General features: G+C 43.0%; 1 protein-coding gene across 5 annotated transcripts in view; it reads right to left on the bottom strand.

Moving 5' to 3' along the window:
• Nucleotides 1-25,260, bottom strand: part of VTCN1 (V-set domain containing T cell activation inhibitor 1) — a 71,561-nt gene that overhangs the window by 20,279 nt on the left and 26,022 nt on the right. For 4 of the 5 annotated variants that reach the window (XM_011933071.1, XM_011933068.1, XM_011933072.1 and 1 more), the window contains exon 2: nt 8,535-8,599. Coding sequence is in view for 3 of the 5 variants with exons in the window: in XM_011933068.1 (XP_011788458.1) it covers nt 8,535-8,599 (65 nt within the window). In the remaining 2 variants the exon portion in view is untranslated. Of the gene's footprint in view, nt 1-8,534; nt 8,600-11,629; nt 11,704-25,260 lie in introns of those variants that run through there. The other variant, XM_011933069.1, reaches the window with a different exon arrangement.

Genomic DNA, 25,260 nt, shown 5'->3' with positions numbered 1-25,260 from the left:
GTCCTTCATCAGGTTACCCAGAAAGCAGTCAATAAAATACTTGTTTGTTAAGTGAATAAATGATTGTTAAAAGTGATAAAATTTAATTTGCAAGCAACCACATGTAAGTATTACTTCTCACAAGAAAAGAAACTATTCAGACTTGCAAACAAACATAGGCTCAAGGAGGATTATGCCGTCTGGCCTCGTATGACTCTCCAGGCCTATTGACCACCAGAGATTCTTTTTTATTTTTGTTTTTTGGAGACAGAGACTCACTCCACCAAAGATTCTTGTGTGATTTGTTGAATCAAAGGACAAAAGAGCTCCATGGAGATGGGTTAGAGGCAGGTACCTATTGATAGAGAATTCATTAAATGGGCACAGATTTTAAGCATTTCATTAGCCTCTAAGATTTCATCAAACCCCTTTAAAATTGGAAGACTGAGCCACTTACTGAAAATTAATTATCCAGCTTGTGAGGGCTAATTACTATCACAGCTCCTGTCTGCATGAGGAAAGTGGGGCTGTTAAAGCGGGGGCAAGACGAAACCTGAGCAGCTCTGTGTTCACACGGGGGGAGGGAGTACTATTCAATCAGCGCTCCGTTGTAGGAGCAGGAATATCTTGAAGTGGGGGTACAGGTAATACAAGGCAAGGATTCTTTGCAGAAACTGTGATGCTGGAGCAGCCTACAGCACTGGATAAAACCTGGAAAATGAGCTGTCCTTTGAAATGACTCAGAAAGACAAGTTCTGTACCTTCCGGTAGCATAGAGAGCATGCTAGATGTCTTCAGCAGATGGTCATCAGCATCTGCTAAAACTCAGCTGTCCAGATGGGCACCACAGCACATGGCTTACGAGGTGGAAATGCAAAGACTAACCTTGGGATCACACCTGTGAATGCCATTCTTGCCAAAGAAGACGGTGGGGTTGGGAGAACAGTTCCTTCTGTGAGAAGAAATTTAAAAGGACACTGGGCCAGGCCAGATACAGAACAATGTAGGAAAGCAGCAGAACATAGTGACTGAGAACATGGCACAGGTACAAGGCTGTCTGGGTTTAAGTCCCAGCTCTGCCACTTATTGGATATGTAACGTTGGTCAAGTTTTCCAATGCTTTATTTCATAATTTTTTAAAATCTGTAAAATGGGGATACTCCCTTAGAGAGTTCTTGAAAGGACTTAATGATACGATGCAGGTAAAGTGCTTAATACAGTACACATGCTAAACCTTAAATCAGTATTGATATTGATAACCATTATTACCTAGAATCATTTGGAAAGATTGCAGATCAGAGCCCCAGGAGGTAAGGAAAGCAACATTTCACTAAGTGTTTGCTTACAGTGACTCATTTTAAGCCATGAGAGAGTAAGAATGACCATTATACCCATTTATGGATAAGGATAGAGACTCCGTGAGGTTAAATGGCTTGCCGAATTCCTTGGATCTAGCTGTTAGTGGAGTCAGGGTCAAACACAGCCTGGTCTGGCCCTGAGCCTATGCCCTTTCTACCATATTTTGCTGATACCCAGGGCCAGATTGAGACATGTAGAGTGCCAACCCAATAAGAAGATATCCCTACTTCACTTAAAAATCCAAACAATTAAAAACCACAAAATAAGTGTAAGAAAAGCCCATAGCTGTTTATTTTCTCAGATGACAGAAGTTTCTTTTTTGGGGGGGGGATAGATCAAATATTTTCTAAATAAACTGTGCAGTATTTCTTTCAGAAAGAATAGAATTTCTTTCTGTATTGGGGAAAAGTTTTACATTTTCAAAAGCTGTAGTCTCAGGAATCATGCCTGCAAGGCAAACCACAAAACACCCTTCTCCACCACAACTCTGTGTGGACATTGGCCTTGGTATGGGGTGATGGGTAGGAGTGTAGGTTAGGGAAGCAAATTCCCAAGGCTGGAAATACAGCCATGCTCACTTGCTGACTGTGTGTGTCCTTCTAGAAATTTCCCATCTGAACATAGTAATAACATCTACCTCCTATTTGTTGTGTGTAGTAAGACAAATCATGTATGCAAAGTTATTTAGTACAGTGGAGTGCATGAAGAAAGGATTCAAAAGATATTATCATCATGATAAAGTTTAGATATTTGTCTTCACCCAAATCTCATGTTGAAACGTAATCCCCAATATTGGGGATTTTGGTGTCATCAGCACACACCTAGTTGGTTTATCCAGCGTCTGAAGCTGGAGCATTACTGTAGTGTGATGGGTCCTTCACCAGGTTACTTAAGGGATTGTGTCTGCTGCTGGAACCTCAACAGCTGGGCGGTGAGCCAAGGCCTTGGTGCCCAGCTGAGGAGCAGATGTCCCTGAGAACCTAAACATCCCAGACAGTATCTGAGAACACGCCAAGAAAAACAGTCTCATTGCAAACACACCGCAGGCAAAGAGCCAGAAAACCAGCTTAAATGCAGCTTAGACATGGGAGATGGCACAGATCTCTAGGGCTGTCTTGTGTTGCCCAGGAGTGCCCTGTATGTAAGTCCTAATAAACTCAATTACTCACCAGACTGGACTTGTCTAAGTCATTCTTTGGTCTGTCAGCTGCTTCCCAGTTCTGGCAGGGGGGTGGGGGTTGTGGGGGCGATGCGGGACACATGTTACAGTTCCAGGTTTTGCTCGTAACAATTATTAGGAGGCAGCATCCTGTGGCTTCAAAGGAGGCTTTTCCTGGTGTGACCAGGAAATTGTGCAGTTCCTAGGAGGTGCTATAGGAATGCGTTAATAATAGCAAATTTTTACCAAAAGCATTGATGGCATCAATATAAATAACAATGGCAGTTGTTTATCACACACAGGTGTCAGGCACTCGATAAGAACTCTCCTTTAATTCTCACAATGACCATGCCTATTTCACCAGTGAGGAAACGTTTAAGTTGTATCCCAAAGGGTATACAGTTACTGTGAGCCCTGAGATTGGAATGGCTCTGATTCTGAGATTCCTCCATTATACAGAGCTGTTCAAAGTCACTCAGAGAGTGTGTGATAGCACAGGGACTGGGCTGGGTATGGGTAGGGGCCTTTCCATCACGTCTCCTTCCTTCTTGAAGGCTTACCCACAAGAGCTGTCCTTTAACCAGGGGCTGATTGGAACCCCTCAACCTCTCTTTCAAATGGCCCACCCCAAAGGCATTTTATGTTTTATGGGGTCTTTATTTAGAATTTGTAAGGAGCAGGATGGCTATGCAAAGGTGGCCTATACAGCATCAGGAGAGTTACAAAGAAATAGAATTTCCTTCTGTATTGGGGAAAAGTTTTACATTTTCAAAAGCTGTAGTCTCAGGAATCATGCCTGCAAGGCAAACCACAAAACACCCTTCTCCACCACAACTCTGTGTGGACGTTGTCCTTGGTATGGGGTGATGGGTAGGAGTGTAGGTTAGGGAAGCAAATTCCCAAGGCTGGAAATACAGCCATGCTCACTTGCTGACTGTGTGTGTCCTTCTAGAAATTTCCCATCTGAACATAGTAATAACATCTACCTCCTATTTGTTGTGTGTAGTAAGACAAATCATGTTTGCAAAGTTATTTAGTACAGTGGAGTGCATGAAGAAAGGATTCAAAAGATATTATCATCATGATAAAGTTTAGATATTTGTCTTCACCCAAATCTCATGTTGAAATGTAATCCCCAATATTGGAGGTGGGGCCTGGTGGGAGGTGTGTGGGTCACGGGGGCAGATCCCTCATAAATGGCTTGGGCTATCCCCTTGGTGATAAGTGAGCTCGCGGGCTCTGAGTTCACATGAGACCTGGTCATTTAAAAGTATGCGGCACCTCCTCACCACTCTCTCTCTCCCTCTTACTCCTGCTTTCGACATATGACATGCCTGTTTCCCCTCGCTGTCCATCATGATTGAAAACTCCCTGTGGCTTCACCAGAAGCCAGGCAGATGCCAGCACCATGCCTCCTGTAAAGCCTGCAGAATCGTGAGTCAATTAAACTTCTTTTCTTCATAAATTACCCAGTCTCAGGAATTTCTTTATAGCAGTGCAAGAATCGCCTAATACACATCATTGTCTGCTTAATGCTTTTTGCTTAATTTCAACGTCTTATATATTAAACCAGCTAACATTTTATTGAATTCATTTAAAGTGTGCTCATATGATGATCTCTGATAAAGGTTATAGTCCTTTTAATAGAGGCAATTGAAAAAATGCAACTAAACAGTATTAAACTAATAAACTGCCCATTTTATCCAAATAACCAGCTGTCATCCAGTGAAATGGGAAGGAGGCAGAACACCTTTTTATTGGCAGTATTAGAGTTTCAAATTTTTAATGGTACCTTACTGGATTGAGTAGACTATTACTTCTATCTATTCACACCTCCATGCATCCATCCAACTGTCCATTCAAAAAGCACTTAAGGAGCACCCTGTGCATTCAAGGAACTGAGTTCAGTTCTCAAGGTGGCTGTCGCTATGCAACAGGAAAAGATATGAATAGCAAACCTGTTGACTAACACAGGGAAGTTATGACATTGTGAAAATTCTTGCTAGGGTAGTCAACACCACTAACAACCAAAAGATAAACTCTCTAAGAGTTCTGATGCCAAGCCAGTGAGCCTTAGATCCAAGAAAGTTTTGTCATTAAGATTTAGAGTGACAAATACTAGGGTTTTAATTGAAGGTGATGTATAAGATCAGGAATAATTATAATTATTAATCAGGGTAAATTATAATTAAGAGTTAAGCCTTAGTGAGGAAGGTACCAAAATGCACTTTAGTATTAATATCTTTAAAACTTATTCTAAAATATTTGGTTTATCAGTCAATATTTTATTTCCTTATAAAGAACATATATGTAAATCCGAGAGCAATGGCTCACACCTGCAATCCCAGCACTTTGGGAGGTCAAGGCAGGCGGATCACTTGAGGTCAGGAGTCTGAGACCAGCCTGGCTAAGATGGCAAAATCCTGTCTCTACTAAAAATACAAAAAATTAGCCAGGTGTGGTGGTGCGTGCCTGTAATCCCAGCTACTTGGGAGGCTGAGGCAGGAGAATCACCTGAAGCTGGGAGGCAGAGGCTGCAGTGAGGCAAGATTATGTCACTGCACTCCAGCCTGAGTGACAGAGCAAGACTCTGTCTCAAAAAAAAAAAAAAAAAAAAAAAATCAGCCAGGTGTGGTGGTGCATGCCTGTAATCCCAGCTACTTGGGAGGCTGAGGCAGGAGAATGGCATGAACCCGGGAGGCGGAGCTTGCAGTGAGCTGAGATCTGGCCACTGCACTCCAGCCTGGGCGACAGAGCAAGACTCTGTCTCAAAAAAAAAAAAAAAATATATATATATGTATATAAACATAAAGTGTATATATACATTCATGACATTATATACATTATATACATATTATATAATAAGTAAAATTATATAACAGTATTATGTGTTATATATGTATAGTATGGATATACATTATATACATATTATATTTATATACATACATTTGCAAAAGTTTTTGTATGTCTGTATTGAAGTATACAAACATAACAACCCACATATCATAACTGTACAGCTTGAAGAATGATTATAACTTTATTCCAGGTAACCATCATCACACCAAGGAATAGAACCTTACTGCCCTCCCAGCAGTGCCCTCATTCCCCTCCTCACTGCTACCCGCTTACTTGTCCCCAAAGGTAAGAACCTTTATTATTACTCTACCTTTTGCCAACAGAGATCATTTGTCTGTTTTTCAACTTCATATGCATGGAATCATACAGAACTTACTCTTTTGTGCTCTTCTGTAGTTCCACATTATGTTTTGCATATGAAAATGTGCTCAGTCTCTGTCACCAGGAAACAGACATTAAAACCACAAAATTCCACAACGCCCAGTATTGGTGAGGGCATGGAGAGCTCGATCTCTCATGCATTGTTGGTGAAGAGTAGATTGGCTCATCACTTTGAAAAACGGAATGGCAGTATCTACTAAAAGCTATTTATTGGCCTTTTGTACATACTCCTTGTGAGCTGTTTTTTTAAGCACTCACACTCCTTGTGAGCTGCTTTAAGACATTAGAAAAAGAATTGAAAGATGGCCAAATAAAGCAGGAAGAGGAATATTAATAAAGATAAAAGCCAAAATTAGTAAAATAGGAATACAAATCAGAGAAAACATAAATAAGCAAAAAGCTGGTTCTTTCAAAACTGCTATAAAGATAACAACACGTTATAAATCTATTTCAGTATATGAGAGAGAAAAAAGAGAGAACAGAAGAAAGAAAACAAGAGAGAGAGAAGAATAGAGAGAAAGAAAGAGAGAGAGAGAAAAAACAACCAAGATTATGAACAGGAAAAGAAATAAATTAACATAGGAAATCAATATTAGAATGAAACAGGCTAGTGAATTCAGAAACAGATCCCCACACATTTGGATACGTGATTTACGACCCTGATGGTACTGGAGGGAAGTGGGGGAAGGACAGTGTATCCAATAAACGGTGCTGGGTTTACTGGATACCATAAGGAAAAAAATGAAACTTGACCCCTCTCTTGTACTACATACAAAATTAACTCGAGATGGTTTGCAGATATAAATGTGAAAGACAAAACAATAAGGCTTCTACAAGATAATCTAGAAGAACATCTTCATGACCTTGGAATAGGCAAAGATTTCTTAAACAGGTTACAAAAAGCTCCAAATATAAAGAAAAGGATCAACAAAAATTAAAATTAAGAACTTCTGCTCATTGAAAAACATCATTAAGAGAGTAAAAAAGCAAAGTGCAGAGTTTAAGAGATTTGGCGATGCCTATAACTAGTTTGCATCCATGATATACAAGGAATTACCTACAAATCAGAAAGAGAAAGACAAATACCCCAATAGAAAAAAATGAATGAAAGATAAAATATACATGTTATTTATTTTTTTTATTTTTAATGTAGAGACAGGGTCTCTTTTTGTTGCCCAGGCTGGTCTTGAACTCCTGGCCTTAAGCGGTACTCCCACCTCAGCCTCCCACAGTCCTGGCATCATAGGCATGAACCACCACATCTGGCCTAAAATATATATGATTGATGACGAAGAAAGTGGGGAAGGGATGAATGTCTTTTCTAGCAAACACAACTCTAGCAAGTTTTCTTAGCTTCGACTTTGTGACAGTATTGAGTGGCAGCATGTCTACACTGGAGGAGCGTGGCAGAAAGGTCTCTGGAATATAGAAACTAAAGTTACGGAGCTTTGGTCACAGACTGAGTTAAAATGAATGTGTTGGACTGAGTCAGGTGGTTTATGAAAAAAAGAGCAGACAATTCGACTCAGAGAAGACAGTTGCCGGCCTTAACTCACCCAATGTCAAAATTAAAGCAGCATCCATAAAAGATGCTTCAGAGGAGTGGCCTATGCAGAAGAGGAAAGTGAAGACTCTTCCGCAACTGACATTGGCTAGCTACCTTCAGAAGCTAGCCATCTGAGGCCGGGTGCGGTGGCTCACGCCTGTAATCCCAGCACTTTGGGAGGCCGAGATGGGCAGATCGCGAGGTCAGGAGATCGAGACCATCCTGGCGAACACGGTGAAATCCCATCTCTACTAACAATACAAAAAATTAGCCGGACATGGTGGCGGACGCCTGTAGTCCCAGCAATTCGGGAGGCTGAGGCAGGAGAATGGCATGAGCCCGGGAGGTGGAGCTTGCAGTGAGCCGAGATGGCGCCACTGCACTCCAGCCTGGACGAAAGAGCGAGACTCCGTCTCAAGGAAAAAAAAAAAAAAAAGAAACTAGCCATCTGTGCTACAGTGGTATCTGTTTTCTACATGGTACAGTAGTCATGACCAGTTTTCTCTTTACCCAAGACCTCTGTGTATAAAGATTTGACATTCTTTAACACTTCAGCTGAAGCTTCATTGCAAAGAAATCATCTACCCAGGCCAACCACTGACAGAATGGCTCAGAGGCAGCACTTTACCTGGGATCCCAGAATGACATCTTCAGCACTGACTGATAGATAGACTACTGATAAACATGTCGTTTGATTAATCAATCTCAACTAACTGGAGATGTTGACAGTATCTCCCCACTCAAAAATGAGGAAACTAGGCTGGGCACGGTGGCTCAGGCCTACAATCCCAGCACTTTGGGAGGCCGAGGCAGGTGGATTACATGAGCTCAGGAGTTTGAGACCAGCCTGAGCAATATGGCAAAACCCCATCTCTACTAAAAATAAAAATATTAGCCTGGTATGATGGTGCATATGCCTGTAGTCCTAGCTACTTGGGAGGCTGAGGTAAGAGGATGGCTTGAACCCAGGAGGTGGAGGTTGCAGTGAGCTGAGATCATGCCACTGCACTCCAGCCTGGGCAAGAGAGCCAGATCCTGTGTCAAAATAAATACATACATAATGAAAAATGAGGACACTGACGTTGAGGACTTAAATGACTAATGTGGAGAGAGCACAAGAAGTAGAAGAATGAATGCTATACTCTGAGGTTTTCTGGGTCCAACCTCTGGGCTCTTTCCATGCTACCACACTGAGTGATTAGGAGTTTAATGGTGAGGGCTGAATAGAATGCAGTAATGCAAGAAATCACATACCTGAAATACCAAAGCCAATGATGAGTGCAATTGCTCCAGCCAGAATAAAGATGATGCTAATTATGCTACGGGAAGAGAGAGAGAAACAGAAAATTACTTCTCCGTTCCTCTTGATGTGCTGCTTTGCAACCAGGGTACAAATCTGTTGTGGATAAGATGAGTTACATAAAGCATCTCAACTTTTTCTTCCACATAAGCTTCTTCCTAGAAATGGGTACGTTAGAAAGGAATTTCAGCAATTCCATCCCCATCCCCCTGGGGCTCTGTGATCAATGAAAAGAGTGACCCTTGCCTCTGACTGTGCCATTTACTGTCCTATTTCCAGATCAGGGAAGACCATATATGAAGGCTATTGGGGCAAGAATGATGAAAACACCTCTTCAATGCCAGGTGCCACTTGAGAAGGACTGGTCCCGTTCCCAGCCTGCCCTGAGCATCACTGTCCACCCTCTTGTGTCATTTGTCTTCCTGTCTTGTCTCCTTCCATAGACTTTAAACTCCATTAAGGACAATGGCCACATCTTCTTCACTTTGTACCCACTCATGCCTCATCTACTGCACTCCATACGTCCTCAGTGGGAGTCTGTCTTCTCTTATTAAAAAAACAAAAACGAAAACATATTTACTATAGAAAGTTTAGAAAACATAAAGAAGCAAAAATGAGACAAATAAATCACCTGTAATCCCATCATCTAAACACAACCACTGTGTTTTGATATGATCCTCACCAATTATTTTTTAAGTTCTGGGATACATGTGTAGAACGTGCAGGTTTGTTACATACGTACACATGTGTCATGGTGGTTTGCTGCACCTATCAACCTGTCATCTAGGTTTTAAGCCCTGCAAGCATTAGGTATTTGTCCTAATGCTCTCCCTCCCCCTGCCCCCCAACCCCCGACAGGCCTCAGTGTGTGATGCTCCCCTCCCTGTATCCATGTGTTCTCACTGTTCAACTCCCATTTATGAGTGAGAACATGTGGTGTTCGGTTTTCTATTCCTGTGTTACTTTGCTGAGAATGATGGTTTCCAGTTTCATCCACGTTCCTGCAAAGGACATGAACTCATTCGTTTTTATGGCTGCATAGTATTCCATGGTGTATATGTGCCACATTTTCTTTATCCAGGCTATCATTGATGGGCATTTGGGTTGGTTCCAAGTCTTTGCTATTGTAAATAGTGCTGCAATAAACACACATGTGCATGTATCTCTACAGTAGAATGATTTATAATCCCTTGGGTATATACCCAGTAATGGGATTGCTGGGTCAAATGGTACTTCTGGTTCTAGATCCTTGAGGAATTGCCACACCATTTTTCACGACGGTTGAACTAATTTACACTCCCACCAACAGTGTAAAAGCATTCCTATTTCTCCACAACCTTGCCAGCATCTGTTGTTTCCTGACTTTTTAATAATCACCATTCTAACTGGTGGGTCCTCACCAATTTTTAATGAACAGATTAACAAATGACACCTGGGAAACTAAATAAATAAATAAGGAAGTATTGCTTACATGTAATAAGTGCTAGAACTATATGGCAGACATGTTGTTCCAAGCAGCATTTATAACTTATATCAATTATCCATTTAGTAATCTTAGGAGGAGAGCAAATTTTATTGTCTCCATTTTATAGATGGGGAAGTGACACAGGGAGATAAAGCATCTTCCCTAAAGTCACACAGTTGGCAAGTGGCAGAGCAGAGATTAGAATTTAGAATTTGTCTCTTAAATCTGTACTCAACTCCCTCCAAGTGTACCAAGGGTAGGAGATCACGGATGGGGCGTGTCCGTTTTCTTTGCCAAGGGGAACATGCACTCCTTGAGGGGTCACCTGCTTTAGCTCGTGAGAGTGACTCAGGCAGAGCAGAAGGCACAGGTCAAAGTGGTTCCTGGGAAGCTCACGCGTTGCTGCCTGTCCTGGCGCATACATCGTCGGTCAGACATCCTCAGCTGCCCTCTCACACGGCTGCCAATTCACACGCTCCCAACACCCACGCTGATGTTACTCAATAGGCAGGACAAAAGAAAGGCACAGGGAGGCAAAGAACGATGCTATAGAGAGGAAAATGAAGCACGGGGCATTGCACTTTCTGCCCTGAATAGGCTCATTGTACCCAGCCTCCTATGGCTCAGGAATGGGCCCACCAGACAGAAACAAGAGTACCCTGCAGGCCTAGCCCTCATGAGGTGCAGCCACAGGGCAGTAAGTGAAGCTTTAAATAATAGGGCATCTGCTAAACTGATTCCAAGGGGAGACCACATTTGGCCACTGCTCCTCTTTTTCCACACCTCACTGCAGCCTCAGTTCTTACTGGTCCAAGAGAGTGAGAACAGCTAGATAAAGTTATAGCGAGAGGCACCATCCTCCAGCTGTCTTTGACTACTGAGACAGGCAGCCGACTTGTGTGTGACCTAAGGTTTTCATTCACTTTCAATAAATTACTTCATCTCTCTGAGGCTCATTTTCTTTTTTTGTAAAATGGGAAATAAAGTAATTCCTGCTTTACCGATTGTAAAGGTTGCGCGTGGTCCCCCCTCCCCTCCACCCCCGGCCACATTCGCCTTGAAGTCCTAACCCCAAGTACCTCTGAGTGTGCCTTTATTTATTAATAGGGTCACTGTGAGAGGTGAAGCCAGCTGGACTTTCTGGGTCCAGTGGGGACTTGGAGAACTTTTCTGTCTAGCTAAAGGATTGTAAATGCACCAAGAAGCACTCTGTAAAAATGCACCAATCAACACTCTGTGTCTAGTTAAAGGATTGTAAACACACCAATCAGCCCTCTGTAAAATGGACCAATCAGCAGGGTGTGGGCGGGGCCAAATAATAGGATAAAAGCTGGCCACCCCAGCTAGTAGGGGCAAACTGCTCAGGTCCCCCTGCACACTGTGGAAGGTTTGTTCTTTCGCGCTTCATAATAAATCTTGCTGCTTCTCCCTATTTGGGTCTGCACCAACTTTAAGAGCCGTAACACTTGCCATGAAGGTCCATGGCTTCATTCCTGAAGTCAGAGAGACCACGAACCCACTGGAAGGAACAAACAACTCCGGAACAAACAATTCCAGACACACCACCTTTAAGAGCTGTAACACTGCCAGGTCAGTGGCTTCATTCTTGAAGTCAGCGAGACCAAGAACCCACCAGAAGGAATAAATTCTGGACACAACTGCAGATGTAATTAGTTAAGGTCATACTAGAGTAGGGTAGGGGTGAATTCCTAATCCAATATGGCTGGTGTCCTTATAAGAAGGGGAAATTTGAACGCACATGAACACACATACTCACACACACACACACGCATGCAACACCATGTAAAAATGAAAGCAGAGATCTACAACTCAAGGAACACCAAAGGTTGCCAGCAAACCTCCAGAAGCTAGGAGAGAGACGCAACGGATTCTCTCTCACCACTCTCACAAGTAACAAATCCTGTAGACATGTCCATCCCGGCCTCCAGCCTCTAGCCTCCAGAGCTGTGAGATAACACATTTCCATTTCTCAGCCACCTGGATTTTGGTACTTTGTTACAACAGCACTAGCAAACTAATACAAAAAGGTCATTTCAGGATCAAATTAGACGATGAATGTGGCATTATTCAGAAGGGGCTATTCATACACACTTTTTACTATAAATATATTTTACATATAAGCTATTGCTGTAAGTTTATTATTAAAAGCTGTGACTTTTACAGGAGGGGACCTGAACAGCGACACTGAACAGATATGCGGGCACTCGCCAAGAAGAGGGGGACAATGGAAGTTGTGTATTTCAGCCAAAGCTCCTAGCCCCTCCATCACACCAGGCCCACGTTTTCCTCACTGTGAAAACAGAACCCTGCCATCTGTCACCGAATTCCCTATCGGAGCAGGAATCACCTTGAGGTTTGTTCTGAACTAGTATTCCCTTGGGAAACAGTTCAACTTCCAGAGCCTTGGAAAGAGAAGCAGGAACTATCAGAGCAGCCAAATTAATTCCTGTCTGTTGCTTATTAATTTTTTAGAAAGATGAAAAAAATATTTCACTGTAGGGGTTCTTACATTGCTTTCTGATCTTTGCTTTCCCCTCAATGATTTCCAATAGCTATGCTACAGGAAATGTTTAATGCAAAACTATGTCTTCTAACCACTGCATTGGGATTCACAGTGTACTTTTGGTACCCACTCATTACAAAAGGGCCCAAATAAAAATCAATGCTTTTGGAGGGCTTGCTCATTTAGTAAACATTTATTAAGTACTTACTATGTGAAAGACATAGTGCTAGTCAATATGAAGGAAACGGAGAGATGATGTAAACAAAGTCCCTGCCCTCAAGAAGCTTATAGTTAAACTGAGGTGACATACACACAAACCTTTGTAATAATCTGAGGCAGAATGTGATCAGGGCTTTAGTAAAGAAACAAACAGACCAGGTGCGGTGACTCACACCTGTATTCCCAGCACTTTGGGAAGCTGAGGTGGGCGGATTACCTGAGGTCAGGAGTTCAAGACCAGCCTGACCAACATGGTGAAACCCTGTCTCTACTAAAAATACAAAATTTAGCTGGGAATGGTGGTACACACCTATAATCCCAGCTACTTGGGAGGCTGGGACAGGAGAATTGCTTGAGCCCAGGAGGCGGAGGTTACAGTGAGCCGAGATCTAGGGAGGTAGGAAGAATTTAAACCCAGGGGAAACAGAGATATTCAAAGTGCATTTCCATGAACAAATTTCAAAGAAAGTGAAGAGAAAGGCTTTATTCAGAAATATATTGAGCTGATCCATGCTGCTACACACTCTCTGTCCAAGGCAGAAACACACAGAAAAGGTATTATTTCTGCTGCACTGGGGGTGCAGGGGGTCAGGATCTAAGCATTGCACTTTAGTGCTCTGGGCTGTGGGCTGGGAAGGTGCTTTCAGAGGCTGCAGAACCCAGAGCCTTCCAGGTGAAGGAGCAGCTTTGCAGCCTGGAATTCTGTCCCCCTTCCTGAGGAGGGCCTGGTTCAGTTCCCTCACACGCCTGCTTCAGCTGCTGCTGCCTTCTGCAGCATGTGAAAGAAACTGGGCCTTTGTTAAAACATGATATGCACATTCCTGAAAAGCCTCACATTCTGTGAAATTACACAATAAAGGTAACAGGCCTTATGGGGAAAAATAGGGTTAAAGGCAGACCGCTCGAAACCTATGTGACTTTGTAATTACTCTACTAACAGAAACAATAACTAGTACCTCGGGAGATAACTTGGACAGACAAGGCAGGCAGCTCAGTAGGGCCGGAAACTACTTCAGGGGAATATATAAATATAAAAATGAATATAAAAATTGCACAGATATAATAAAACAAATACTCCGGCTGCTGGGTGCTGTGAGCCGGCGTGGTTGCTGTGAAGGTGGGCGCGGCAGATGTGCAGCCTAGAACACGCAAGGGTAGGATGTACTTCCCTGGAGAGGGAGCCCCGTGTGCAGATGTTCATTCAAAAAAATTCTTTTTAATAAAATAAAAATAGAACTGAAGGCCATGCTAAGCCTTTCCCACTGAAGTTCTCATTCTATTCTGCTATTTCAACTCTCCTTGCTTCAAAAAAAAAAAGCCATGTGAACCAACACGACTTCCATGTTGTCCTGCCATCATTCCTGTTTTTAAATCATACATGAGCTCATTGATGCTATAGAAACATATACTGCAGCAGACAGGCTGTATTACTGTACCACACACCAAAAAATAAACCAGAATAGAGACAACTATCTCTCCCTCTCTCTCTCTTTTTTTTGTTTTTCGAGGTGGAGTTTCACTCTCTTGCCCAGGCTGGAGTGCAGTGGCATGATCTCAGTTCACTGCAACCTCCGCCTCCCAGGTTCAAGCTATTCTCCTCCTCAGGTTCTCAAGTAGCTGGGATTACAGGCGCGTGCCACCATGCCCAGCTAATTTTTTATTTTTAGTAGAGATGGGGTTTCACCATGTTGGCCAGGCTGGTCTTGAGCTCCTGACCTCATGTGATCCGCCAGCCTCAGTCTCCCAAAGTGCTGGGATTACAGGTGTGAGCCACCACACCTGGCCGGAGACACCTATCTCTTAAGGACAATCATTCATTTATCAGAGGTCCATGGAATGGCATAACAATAGCTGACGCTTAACAGGCATGTGTGGTAATTCTTCACTATATGGTATCTCATTCAACCCCACAGCAACCCCATGAGATAAGTACTACTCTCATTACCTTTTTACACGCGGGGAAACTGAGGCTTAGCTTAAGTAACAGATGAAGCTGTCATAGCTGGAAGGTGGGAATGTCAGGTTTCGATTTGAGGGAGTATGACTTACAGACTTGAGGTCTTAACTACAGGCTATACTTGTAGAAAAAGTGGCAGGAGGCCTCATGTTTGGAAGGCTCCTGTCACCTACTCAAGTTCCTTTTCTAAAAACAAGAGCTTTCTGGATCTGCTACACAGTGTATAGAGCCCTCAGTCTGGAAAACATAGAATGCTTTTTGTTTTATTCAAACATGAATGGCTTCTATGTTCTCGAGTTTCTGCTTCCTTCTCAAATACTAACAGAACTGGGAGCTACCACATTCCTTACAGATCATAGTTCAGCTCCACTTGTGTGATTGATAAATGTTTAAAACTCTGAAAACTAGATTAGTTTTGCAAATGTGTGATTTATTTGAATATACCAAGCAGGATATTTGAGTAAATCAAGTTGCAGCAAACATATTACATTGTTCACAAACCAACGAAGTGAGTTGGTTTATAAAGAATGCTGAAATTAAAGACATTTACTTCAGCCTATCCAAAGAGGAGATTAAGTCTGGGTGTGGTGGCTCATGCCTGTAATCCCAGCACTTTGGGAGGCCGAGGCGGGCGGAGCACTTGAGGTCAGGAATTTGAGACCAGCATGGCCAACATGGTGAAAGCCCGTCTCTACTAAAAATGCAAAAATTAGCTGAGCCCGGTGGTGTGCATGCACAGTCAGTCCCAGCTACTTGGGAGGCCGAGGCAGGAGAATTGTTTGAACCCAGAAGGCGGAGGCTGCAGTGAGCTGAGATCATGCCATTGCACTCCAGCCTGGGCAACAGAGCAAGACTTCATATCAAAAAAATCAAAAAAGCAAAAAGGAGATTAAAAGCAGGAAAGGAAATTTATTTACGGGGAAAAAGTATTTCCTATAAAGGGGAAAAGGAATTATTTTCAATGCTATGTGGAGTAAAGCACTGGGCTTCAAGGTAAAACTAAACATTTTCTAGATATTGATTAGCATAAGTTTCAGGTTTCTGAGAAGCTTAGATTGTTGTCCACTCCAGTTTTTGTTTTGCTGAAGAATTCAAGGTGTAGAATATGTTTCCTGGCCTCTACTCTTCTCCCTGTATCTCTTTATACTGCTAAGTCAAGGCCTGCTTTGGTCCAGGAAACCAAGAGCAGAAGCATCAGGAATGGTGATTACAGGCTTAAGGAGAACTTGGCAATGAGGAGGAGTCATTACAGGAGACTTGAGGGGTGTGTGTGGAAGAGAGAGGACTTCCTTTCAGGGCAGCTCCTGCTCCATCAACATGGCAGTGAATGGCCAGGCTTTGTATTTGGGAAAGTAATTTTGGGGAATTGCGTACAAGAGACTTGGCTGCTGAGTATCAGGTTGAGGCATCCTCTTTTCTTTCTAGCTACCCCCAATAATCATAGCACAGTTTAGTGGATTCCTCCAAAGCACAGGCCCCAGAATAAATCATGACCTGGGTCCCAACACTGTAAAACTAGGGTAACATGGCCGGCAGAAAGATTTCATCTTCTGTGCCAACAATCATTTGAATGACTGGCAGTTGTGGCTTGGAATATTGTGTTGAAAAGACTGCAAGATTGCCTCTGTGCTCACAGGGAAGAGTGCCACCACTAATAAGTGTTTTCTTTTCTTTCTTTCTTTCTTTCTTTTTTTTTTTTTTTTTGGCGGGATGGGTGGGGGGGGTGGGCGACAGCATGCTGCCCATGCTGGAGTGCAGTGGTTCGATGATGGGTCACTGCAGCCTTGACCTCCCACACTCAAGCAATCCTTCCACCACACCTCCCTGCAAGTAGCTGGGACTACAAGTGTACACCACCACAGGTGCACACTACCCAGCTAATTAAAAAAAAAAAAAAATTTGTAAAGACAAGGTCTCACTATATTGCCCAAACTCCTAGCCTCATGTGATTCTCCCATCTTGGTCTCCCAAAGTGTGGGGATTACAGGTACAGCTGACTGTGTGTTTTCTTTCTTTCTCTCTCTCTCTCTCTCTTCCCTTTTTTTACTTCCTTCCCTTCCTTTCTTCCTTTCCCTCCCTTCCCTCCTTACTTACTTCCTTCTTTCCTTCCTTCTTTTCTTTTCGAGATGGAGTCTCTCTCTGTGACCCAGGCTGGAGTGCAGTGTCATGATCTCGGCTCACTGCAACTGCCACCTCCTGGGTTCAAGCAATTCTCCCGCCTTAGCCTCCTGAGTAGCTGGGATTACAGGCATGTGCCACCACACCTGGCTATTTTTTTGTATTTTTAGTAGAGATGGGATTTCATCATGTTGGCCAGTCTGGTCTCAAAGTCCTGACCTCAAGTGATCCGCCCGCCTTGGCCTCTCAAAGTGCTGGGATTGCAGGCATAAGCCACGGCACCCAGCCTTCAGTGTTTTCTTTTCTTTCTTTCTTTTTTTTTTTTTAGAGACAGGGCCAGCTGTTCCCCTGGCTGCAGTGCAGTTACACAATCATATCTCAATGTAGCCTTGAACTCCTGGGCTCAAGCAATCCTCTCGCTTTAGCCTCCTGAGTAGCTGGGACTGCAGACATGTGCCACAATGCTCAGCTAATTTTCTTTATTTCATGTAGAGACAGGGTCTCACTATGAGGCCCAAGCTGGTCTCAAACTCCTGGCCTCAAGCAATCCTCCCACCTTGGCCTCTAAAGTATTAGGATTACAGGTGTAAGCCACCACACCCAGCCTTGTGAATGTTTTCTAAGTGAGCATGTGGGCCCCATGTATTCCATCCCTGGGTTAGCAGACACACATGAAAAGAGGCTTTAAGTCACTGCTAGTTACAAAATCAGGGGAATCTCAGGCTAATTTAATAGCAATGTAATGGCAGTACAATAGCAATGTTAGCTGACACTCCTCCATGCACATTTTTGGCTCACACTTTAAGAAGAACACTGATTAACATGCATACTTAGAACAGGGTTTCTCAAACTCCACGTTTTCTCAAACTCCGCACTACGAACTGCTTGTGCTAGATAATTCTGTTATTGGGGGTCATCCTCTGTACTGTAGCATGTTTAGCAGCATTCCTGGCCTGTACCTTCCAGATACCAGTACCACCACTACCCTTGTTGTGACGACCAAAAATGTTTCCAGACATGTCACCCCAGCTGAGAACCATTGATTTAGAAGAAGTGAAATCAGGGCGGTGATATGACTAGAAATCATGTTTTTTGAAAAATAGTTGAAGGAACTAGGGTGGTTTAATTTAAAGAAGACTAAATATAGTGATGTCATTTCAGTATTTGAAAGGCGGTACTTGCAGTAAGGGGAACATCACACACCGGGGCCTGTGGTGTGGTAGGGGGTAGGGGGAGGGGGAGGGATAGCATTAGGAGATATACCTAATGTAAATGATGAGTTAATGGGTGCAGGACACCAACATGGCACATGTATACCTATGTAACAAACCTGCACGTTGTGCACATGTACCCTAGAACTTAAAGTATAATAATAATTTAAAAAAGCAAAAAAAAAAAAAAAAAGAAAGAAAGGTAGTGTTTGGCCTGTTCTCCATCACTCTAGAAGAAGAAACAGAGGCACTGAGTGAAAATTCTAGGAGATTTGATTTAGACTCAAAAATACGGAGAAACTTTCCAACAGAGCTCGCTGAGACTGGCCTGCAATTTCACGTGCAAGCAGGACCTGGGTAAACACACAGTGGGTGGGAAAAGTTTCTAGTACCAGAAAAAGCTTCAAAGAATTTTGAAAAGCCCTCTCAAATAATTAGTTACATGATTCTGTAATTTGATATTCCCTGGGATTTGCTGTAGCCTTGGCTTTGCCTGCACATGCCTCCTAAAACCTTTGTTAACAATATAAGAATGATTGCTAATATTTATTTGAGTACATTGCCTCATCTATCTAATGTAATCCCTACGACGACCTATGGAGATAGATACTATTATCTTTGTTGTATAGATGAGGAAGCTGAGGCCTAATGTTAAGTAATTCCCCTGAGGACTCAGTCCTGGGAAATTAGAGACAGCAGGATTAGACTCAGGTCTCAGATGCCATCATCATTGGTCTTAATCATTATACCGTATTTTATATTAACCAAAAGATTTGTAAATCTTGGGATTTGAATCAGGGGCTAGGCTTGTGTTTGTACAGTTGTAACTGATGGAAGGACAGTACATACAACCTTACATAGATTGAAAAACATTTCTCTCCCCCACAGGAGGTGTCTTTCATCTCAGACTCTGGAAGGAAAACTGAAAGGGGCATGAGTATCAGGTGGAAAATTTCACAATGTTAACAAGTAGACACCTTTCCTTAAACCATATTTGAGTTTGCAGCAAAGCCATTCTATTTTATTCTTAAGCCTGTCCTATATATAACATCACCCTGATTGCCATAAGCACACATTAGCATTTCATCATCATCCTTGAGCACACTATTTGTCACTGGCACAAGCAGAGCGAGACAAAAGGCAATGCAAGGTTGATTACCAGTCCTTTTCATAATCATACCTGTATTTCCTGTTCCTCCTTATTCTCACTGCAGAGAAAAAAAACATTTCCACAAGATTCCTTCAGCAGCATAACTGATCCCATTGTGTTGAATAACAAACCCACTCCAAACCTTTCATGACCCTCCCACAAAGGGCCTGTACTGTCAGAAAAGCCGGGTATCCCATAAGCAGTCTCTGTGGTGTAAACAAAAACAGCCTAATTGTGTGTCTTCCAAAGTGGAGGTTAAGAAAGATTGCAGGGGTGCTCACAGCACCTGGGGGAGGTCTGGCTGCTAATGAACACTTCTTTTCATGGTTGGCTGTTGTCCTGGCTGCTCTCCCATTCACCGACTCCCCCCCATCATAATCTTGGCATCCCCTTGCTCTCCCCACCTCTCTCCACTTCTGTTCACCTCTCCTCCTCCAGCCCAGCCATAGACAAGGGCAGGAGCACCGCTTGTGGACAGCCTGATCATTTCTGGAATGGACGAAACAAAAAGAAGCTGCTGCTCTTCCTCCCTTTATCCACTCCACGGAGAACCCAGCATTTCCTAACGGGGACTCCACAGGAGCAGGAGACGGGAACAGCTGGGCAACACTGCAATTCATCCTGTGCCTGCCTCCAGATTCAACACGACTTTTTCCACAGGGCTACTGTGAGGGTCCAAAGAAACAAACTATTCCTTACAAAACATAAATATTAGCTGTTATTTTAAAACCATAAACGTTAATTCTTGTCTAGGCATGATGGTTCATGCCTGTAGTCCGAACACTTTGAGAGGCCGAGGCGGGAGAGCTGCTTGAGGCCAGGAGTTGGAAACCAGCCTGGGCAACATAGTGAGACTCTGTCTTTACAAAAAAAAAAAAAAAAAAAAAACAGTAAATTCTTATTTTTAATTTTCACTATTCCCAAATTTAAATAACTCCTGATTGCTTATCAAAGTTCAAACTGTTCTTGCCTGGTGGTCATGGAAAAGAAGAAAGAAAATTGAAACTGATCCTAGAATTTAAGACCACCCTTAAATGCCCCAAGCTATTTTTCTAACCCTTCTCCCTTTAGGAAGCCCTGTGTTCTCATCAGACTGTTCACTGCCCCGTTGCTCTCTGCTTAGAACACGCTTCCACCTCTTCCCAGGTAATCAGAAGCAGCCCCATCCAGAGCCCAGCTCAGCTCTGACCTGCCTCAGGCTCCTTCCTGAGGGTCAGCCTGGAATGTGCCCTCCCTTCTCTTTTTTAAATGGATGTAAGGGAGTGGGAAGGCAGGTGAACCTCAGGAGGCTGAACCCGTGTGAGGAGAAGAGGAGGAAGGGCTTGAGTGGCACTAGGGTTTGAGACGGTAGCTGGGAGGGGGAACTAGGCCCCGAAAGGGCTGACGGGAAGGACAGGGCAGGCTCCCTGTGAGGGACTTGCATTTCTATTTAGCCTGTCCTCCCCATCAGTCAGCGAAGTCATCAGTCAGTGTGGTCATCAGTCAGCATGCTCATCAGTCACCCTGGTCATCAGTCACCCTGGTTATCAGTCACCCTGATCTGGGCCTCAGGCAGATGGATGGCCTGACAGGGAGAGTGAGCTGTAATCTAGATTACCTTTGCAACACCCTAAAGCCACCGTGACTGTTTTGAATTTCATTCCTTTACTTGCCTTCAGGAAATCTGTGCCTGTCACTGAAGAGATTCAGAGAAGCACTTGGGCTGGCTGCTTCTCAGAAAGCCTCGCCCTGGGATCAGTTCACTGTTTATTCATTAATAAAGCTGGAAACAAGTACATCTATTACCCTCAGAGCTTTTCTCTACGAAAGCCTATACACCCGTCTCAGGCAGTCTGTGAGTTCTCCTAGGTACAAGGTCATATTTGTACACTCCAAGGCTTCTGTCATCCACTGTCTTAATTTTATAATGCCAGAATTATAGTTTTCCCAGTGAAAAGCAGACCACTGTATCCTAGAAGTAAGTAGGGGATGTATTATTCAGTCTTCCAAAAGATCTACCATGAGTTCCAATGCAAATCCTCGCCTGCTGGGACCCACATTCTCTTAGTTTATACTGGGGCCCAGTTCTGCAGGTGTAGCCATGTAGAGCTTGTGAGAATTTAGGTGTGAAAATCAGGCTGCCAGACCCACCCCTTGAGGGCCTGGCTTGCCTGAGCAATTCCCCGGCTGCAGCCCCTGGGGCCGCTCTGTACCATAACGACCCTTGCCTGCCTACATCAAGGGGCATTCTGAAACCCAAGGCAGGGGAGATGCTCCCTGTCCTAGGGTGGAGGCATCCTTAAGTGGAACCTTTCTGTGGTCCTGACCATCTGTAGCAGACACAAAGGAAGCTTCCCAGGTCTTCCAGCCTGGAATCTGTAGTTTTCTTACTCCCTGGAGCTGCCTTCAACCCAGGGCCTGCCTTGTGATTTCAGATTCTGTTACTTGGTCTTTTCTCTCTGGTCCAGCCTGACTTCCTGGGCACCAATCTTAGCTTTCTCCTATAGATTTCAGCATTCCCCCGGTAGAGACTCCCAGCCTGATGCTATGTGCTGTGTCCTGTACCTACCCCACCTCCGGTCACCATTCTGACCCACTGAAGCCAAGGGCCTGACACTGACCTGGAGATGGGCTATGGGGCTCTTATGAATCACAAGAAGTCTGTTTTATTTTCTAAGCCTTTTATACATTCTGATACCATTTCTTAAAGAAAAAGAGTAAGATTAAAATATAAAGTATTGATTTAAGCATGGAAAGCGAAGAAAGCATACTAAACCTGAAAGTGTGAATAAAAATATAAGCTCGAGAAGAATTTACATAAACCTGTGACTACTTTCTCCCATCTCCCATCACCTCCACACTCCATCCATTCTAAACCACTCTGGGTCCCTGACTACGCCAGGTTGCTTTTTGCCTCCATGCCTTTGTTCCTATTATTTTTCAAGTTCTTGGAACATGCGAGGAACTTACCAAATGCTTGTTGAACAAATGCCCCACCTTACAGACTGTTTCCCTCGGAGCGTCTAGCACATAGTCTTTAAAATATGTTGAATTAATGAACAAATAAATATCCATGCTGTGCTATTAAGAGAAACTAACACATTCTTAACTTTTGAGAAACCATTTATGGGAGAAATTATCATTTATCTTTCTCTTTAAACAGACTTTTGAAATACTGTGGTATGGGAAATCTTGCTGATGCTATAAATTGTAAAAAAATGCTTTGGAGGGTTGTACATGGTAGACCTGGTTGGCTGTGGTTAAGAAGGGAACCTAGAGATTCATAATAGCTGTGCTTGAATAATTGTTAATCTTGAGTCCTCTTGGCCATTTCTCTCCACAAATAAGTTACAAAATAGAAGTGTTTCTCTAAAAGAGAAAGGACTTTGTAGGGAATGAAGAGTTAAATTTCCAGAATAGTGTATAATAATAGCCTTTTAAAAAATCCTTGATAAAAATACTTAAAATGCTGAATAAAAAGAAAAGAAAACAACAACAATAAAAAACAAGACAAAACCACACACACATTTTTGAGTACTTCCTTTTTGCCAGCATGAAAAATGAGGGAGATTTGCAGAGGCTAAAAATGAAACCAACACAAGTGTCCAGATCAGTAAGAGAGTTCTGGGCACACTGGCTATGCATTCCAGGGACCAAAAGCTTCTGTCTTCAGAGCCATGCCAAATACCAGAGACAGAGCTAAGGGGCCATTCAAGCTGGGGACTCACTGCCAAGAAGGAGCCCTTTAAAATGAAATCTTGGTTTCAGGGGTTTTGAGAAATGGAGGTGTTATGAATTCAGGCCTCAAATCTGCATGATGACTGGCTTATATATACACAATTTCAGGGAATATATGTATTTTTTTCTTTACCTAGCACCAAGACCAAGTGAGGTTGTTGCCTTCTCATACTCCCAGTGTCCCAGCTTTGCTGTGGTAGTCCAAGCTATCAAGAACCTTAAGATATGGAAGGCATTTATTAGGCCAGTCCACTGTCACCTGAAGTCTGGGCAGCACTGGGCTATCTGCAAGGCTGACTGAGCTTGTCCTTCCAGCATTAGCCAGGCAGGCATGGCAACCTGTCTCTCCCATCCCTGAGCAACACACCCACAAGAAGGGACCAGAGGGAAAAGTTAAGATTCAATGAACTTATCTAGAAATATACAATCAGGAAAATTAGAAAGAAATGACTTTAAACATTTTTTTTACCTTGTGTGTATTTTTATAGTTCAGTATTCTTTATATTTTGAATTCTATGCTGGCTGGTGGGGATGTCAGTGGGCAGTACTACCATCTTTTTAATACTTACAGCATTTTTCTGAGCTTGAGGGAAGAATATTTAAAGTCCAGTGAGGGAGCTCCTTTCTTCACTTGGTGCCCTTCTTCATGATGTGTGTATGTAGTGTTGGGAGGATAGTGCCTGGCATGGAGCAAAGGCACTAAAGATGTTGGCTCTTTCCTGCTACTCAGAGGTTAAGGACCACAGCAAGAGCCAGGGTGACTGTGGATACCAAGTGTGTTGTGTTTCAAGGCCAGAGGGATGAAGGATAGAGTTAGGAGAAGGTTTTGTCCAGAGACACTTAGAGGCAGATTCTGTCAGGGACGGAGAATCCTACTAGGCCTGGAAGCAATGCCTAGCCAGTTTTCCCTTGGTCTAGAAACTAATTAGCTTTGCTTCTTGCTAACCCAGAGACAAGAAAAGGAACAAATGCTGGTACTTCTAATGCTGCCACAGCGAAGTCAGATCTTGACTTAGACTTGAGAGGTTAGGATAAATAACTAGCTCTGTTAGTTTTATATTTATAATGTTTCTTAGTTTCTCCCATCTTTTAGGCATATCTTACCCAAACCTAGGGCAGAAACATTTTTTTCATATTTTAGTCAAATACAACAGTTCCCAGTGGTCACGCAAGTCTCAGGTTTCTTCCTGAGAAACCCAGGAAAGACCAAATTATGGCAGCAGAAACCAGGGCCCTATGGGAAAAGAGGCAGGAATGACTAGGGTCTTGGTCCTTTTCCATCCAGGCAATTTTTCTACTACTCATGGAAACGAACCACATTCCACTAGAAAAAAGTTTCCATGGGCTGCCATCAGAATCAAAATATACCTAGGCTGGGGATGTCCTGATCAGTGCCAAAGTGGCATTTGTAAACCAAAAATAAAATTCTGAGACCCCTGAACTAGCTGAATGGACGCCTCCTCTTGGCCAAGGGCATTCCAAAGTTAACCTGCAAAACTAGTTCAGGCTGTGATGGGACGCACAGACATGCCCCGTTATACCCTCCTCTCTTTTGGAATTCAAGAAAAGCCCACCAGCATTACAATCAACACAGGCTTTATCCCATAATAAACATTTACAATGTATTATTCTCTCTGAAGCCTGCTACTTGGAGGCTTCATCTGCATGATAAAATCTTGGTCTCCACAACCTCTTATCATAACCTAGAAATTCCTTTCTATTGATAATAATTCTTTCAACTATTTGTGAGTCAGAAAAATTTTAAATCTACCTCTGACCTTGAAGCCCCCAACCCCCACTTCAAGTTGTCCCACCCTTCTAGGTTGAACCAATGTAAAGCTTACATGTATTGATTGATGTCTTATGTCTTCCTAAAATGTACCAAAGCAAGCTGTGCCCTAACCACCTTGGGCACATATCATCAGGACCTCTGGAGGCTGTGTCATGGGCACATCCTTAACTTTGGCAAAATAAACTTTCTTAATTAAGACCTGTCTCAGATACTTTTGGGTTCACACATTCCTTGCATGAAATTCTGCTTCACTGTTCTGAAATGTGGTCCCTAGCTATAGGAGCCATCTTTTCCAGAAACTGGAAATGTAGTTCAACCATAGTCATGAGTGTTACTTCCAGGCAGGAGAGATCTGAAAGGTATAGTTTGGCTTCATAGCTATTTGAATTTCTGGAATATGTCAATGGTTGGAGAGACAATAGGTAATATAGCTGAAATTAGAACAATCATGTTAAATCTGAGGCATGCAGCTATCGGTGTGGTTGGACTCCCAAGGAGGCATTTTCTCTCAGTGTGTAAAGTGGATC

Source organism: Colobus angolensis, unplaced genomic scaffold, assembly GCF_000951035.1.
Source record: "Colobus angolensis palliatus isolate OR3802 unplaced genomic scaffold, Cang.pa_1.0 Scaffold124, whole genome shotgun sequence".
Taxonomy (NCBI): Eukaryota; Metazoa; Chordata; class Mammalia; order Primates; family Cercopithecidae; genus Colobus; species Colobus angolensis.
The sequence above is the reverse complement of the archived record's forward strand: the minus strand, read 5'-3'. Positions and strand labels throughout refer to the sequence as shown.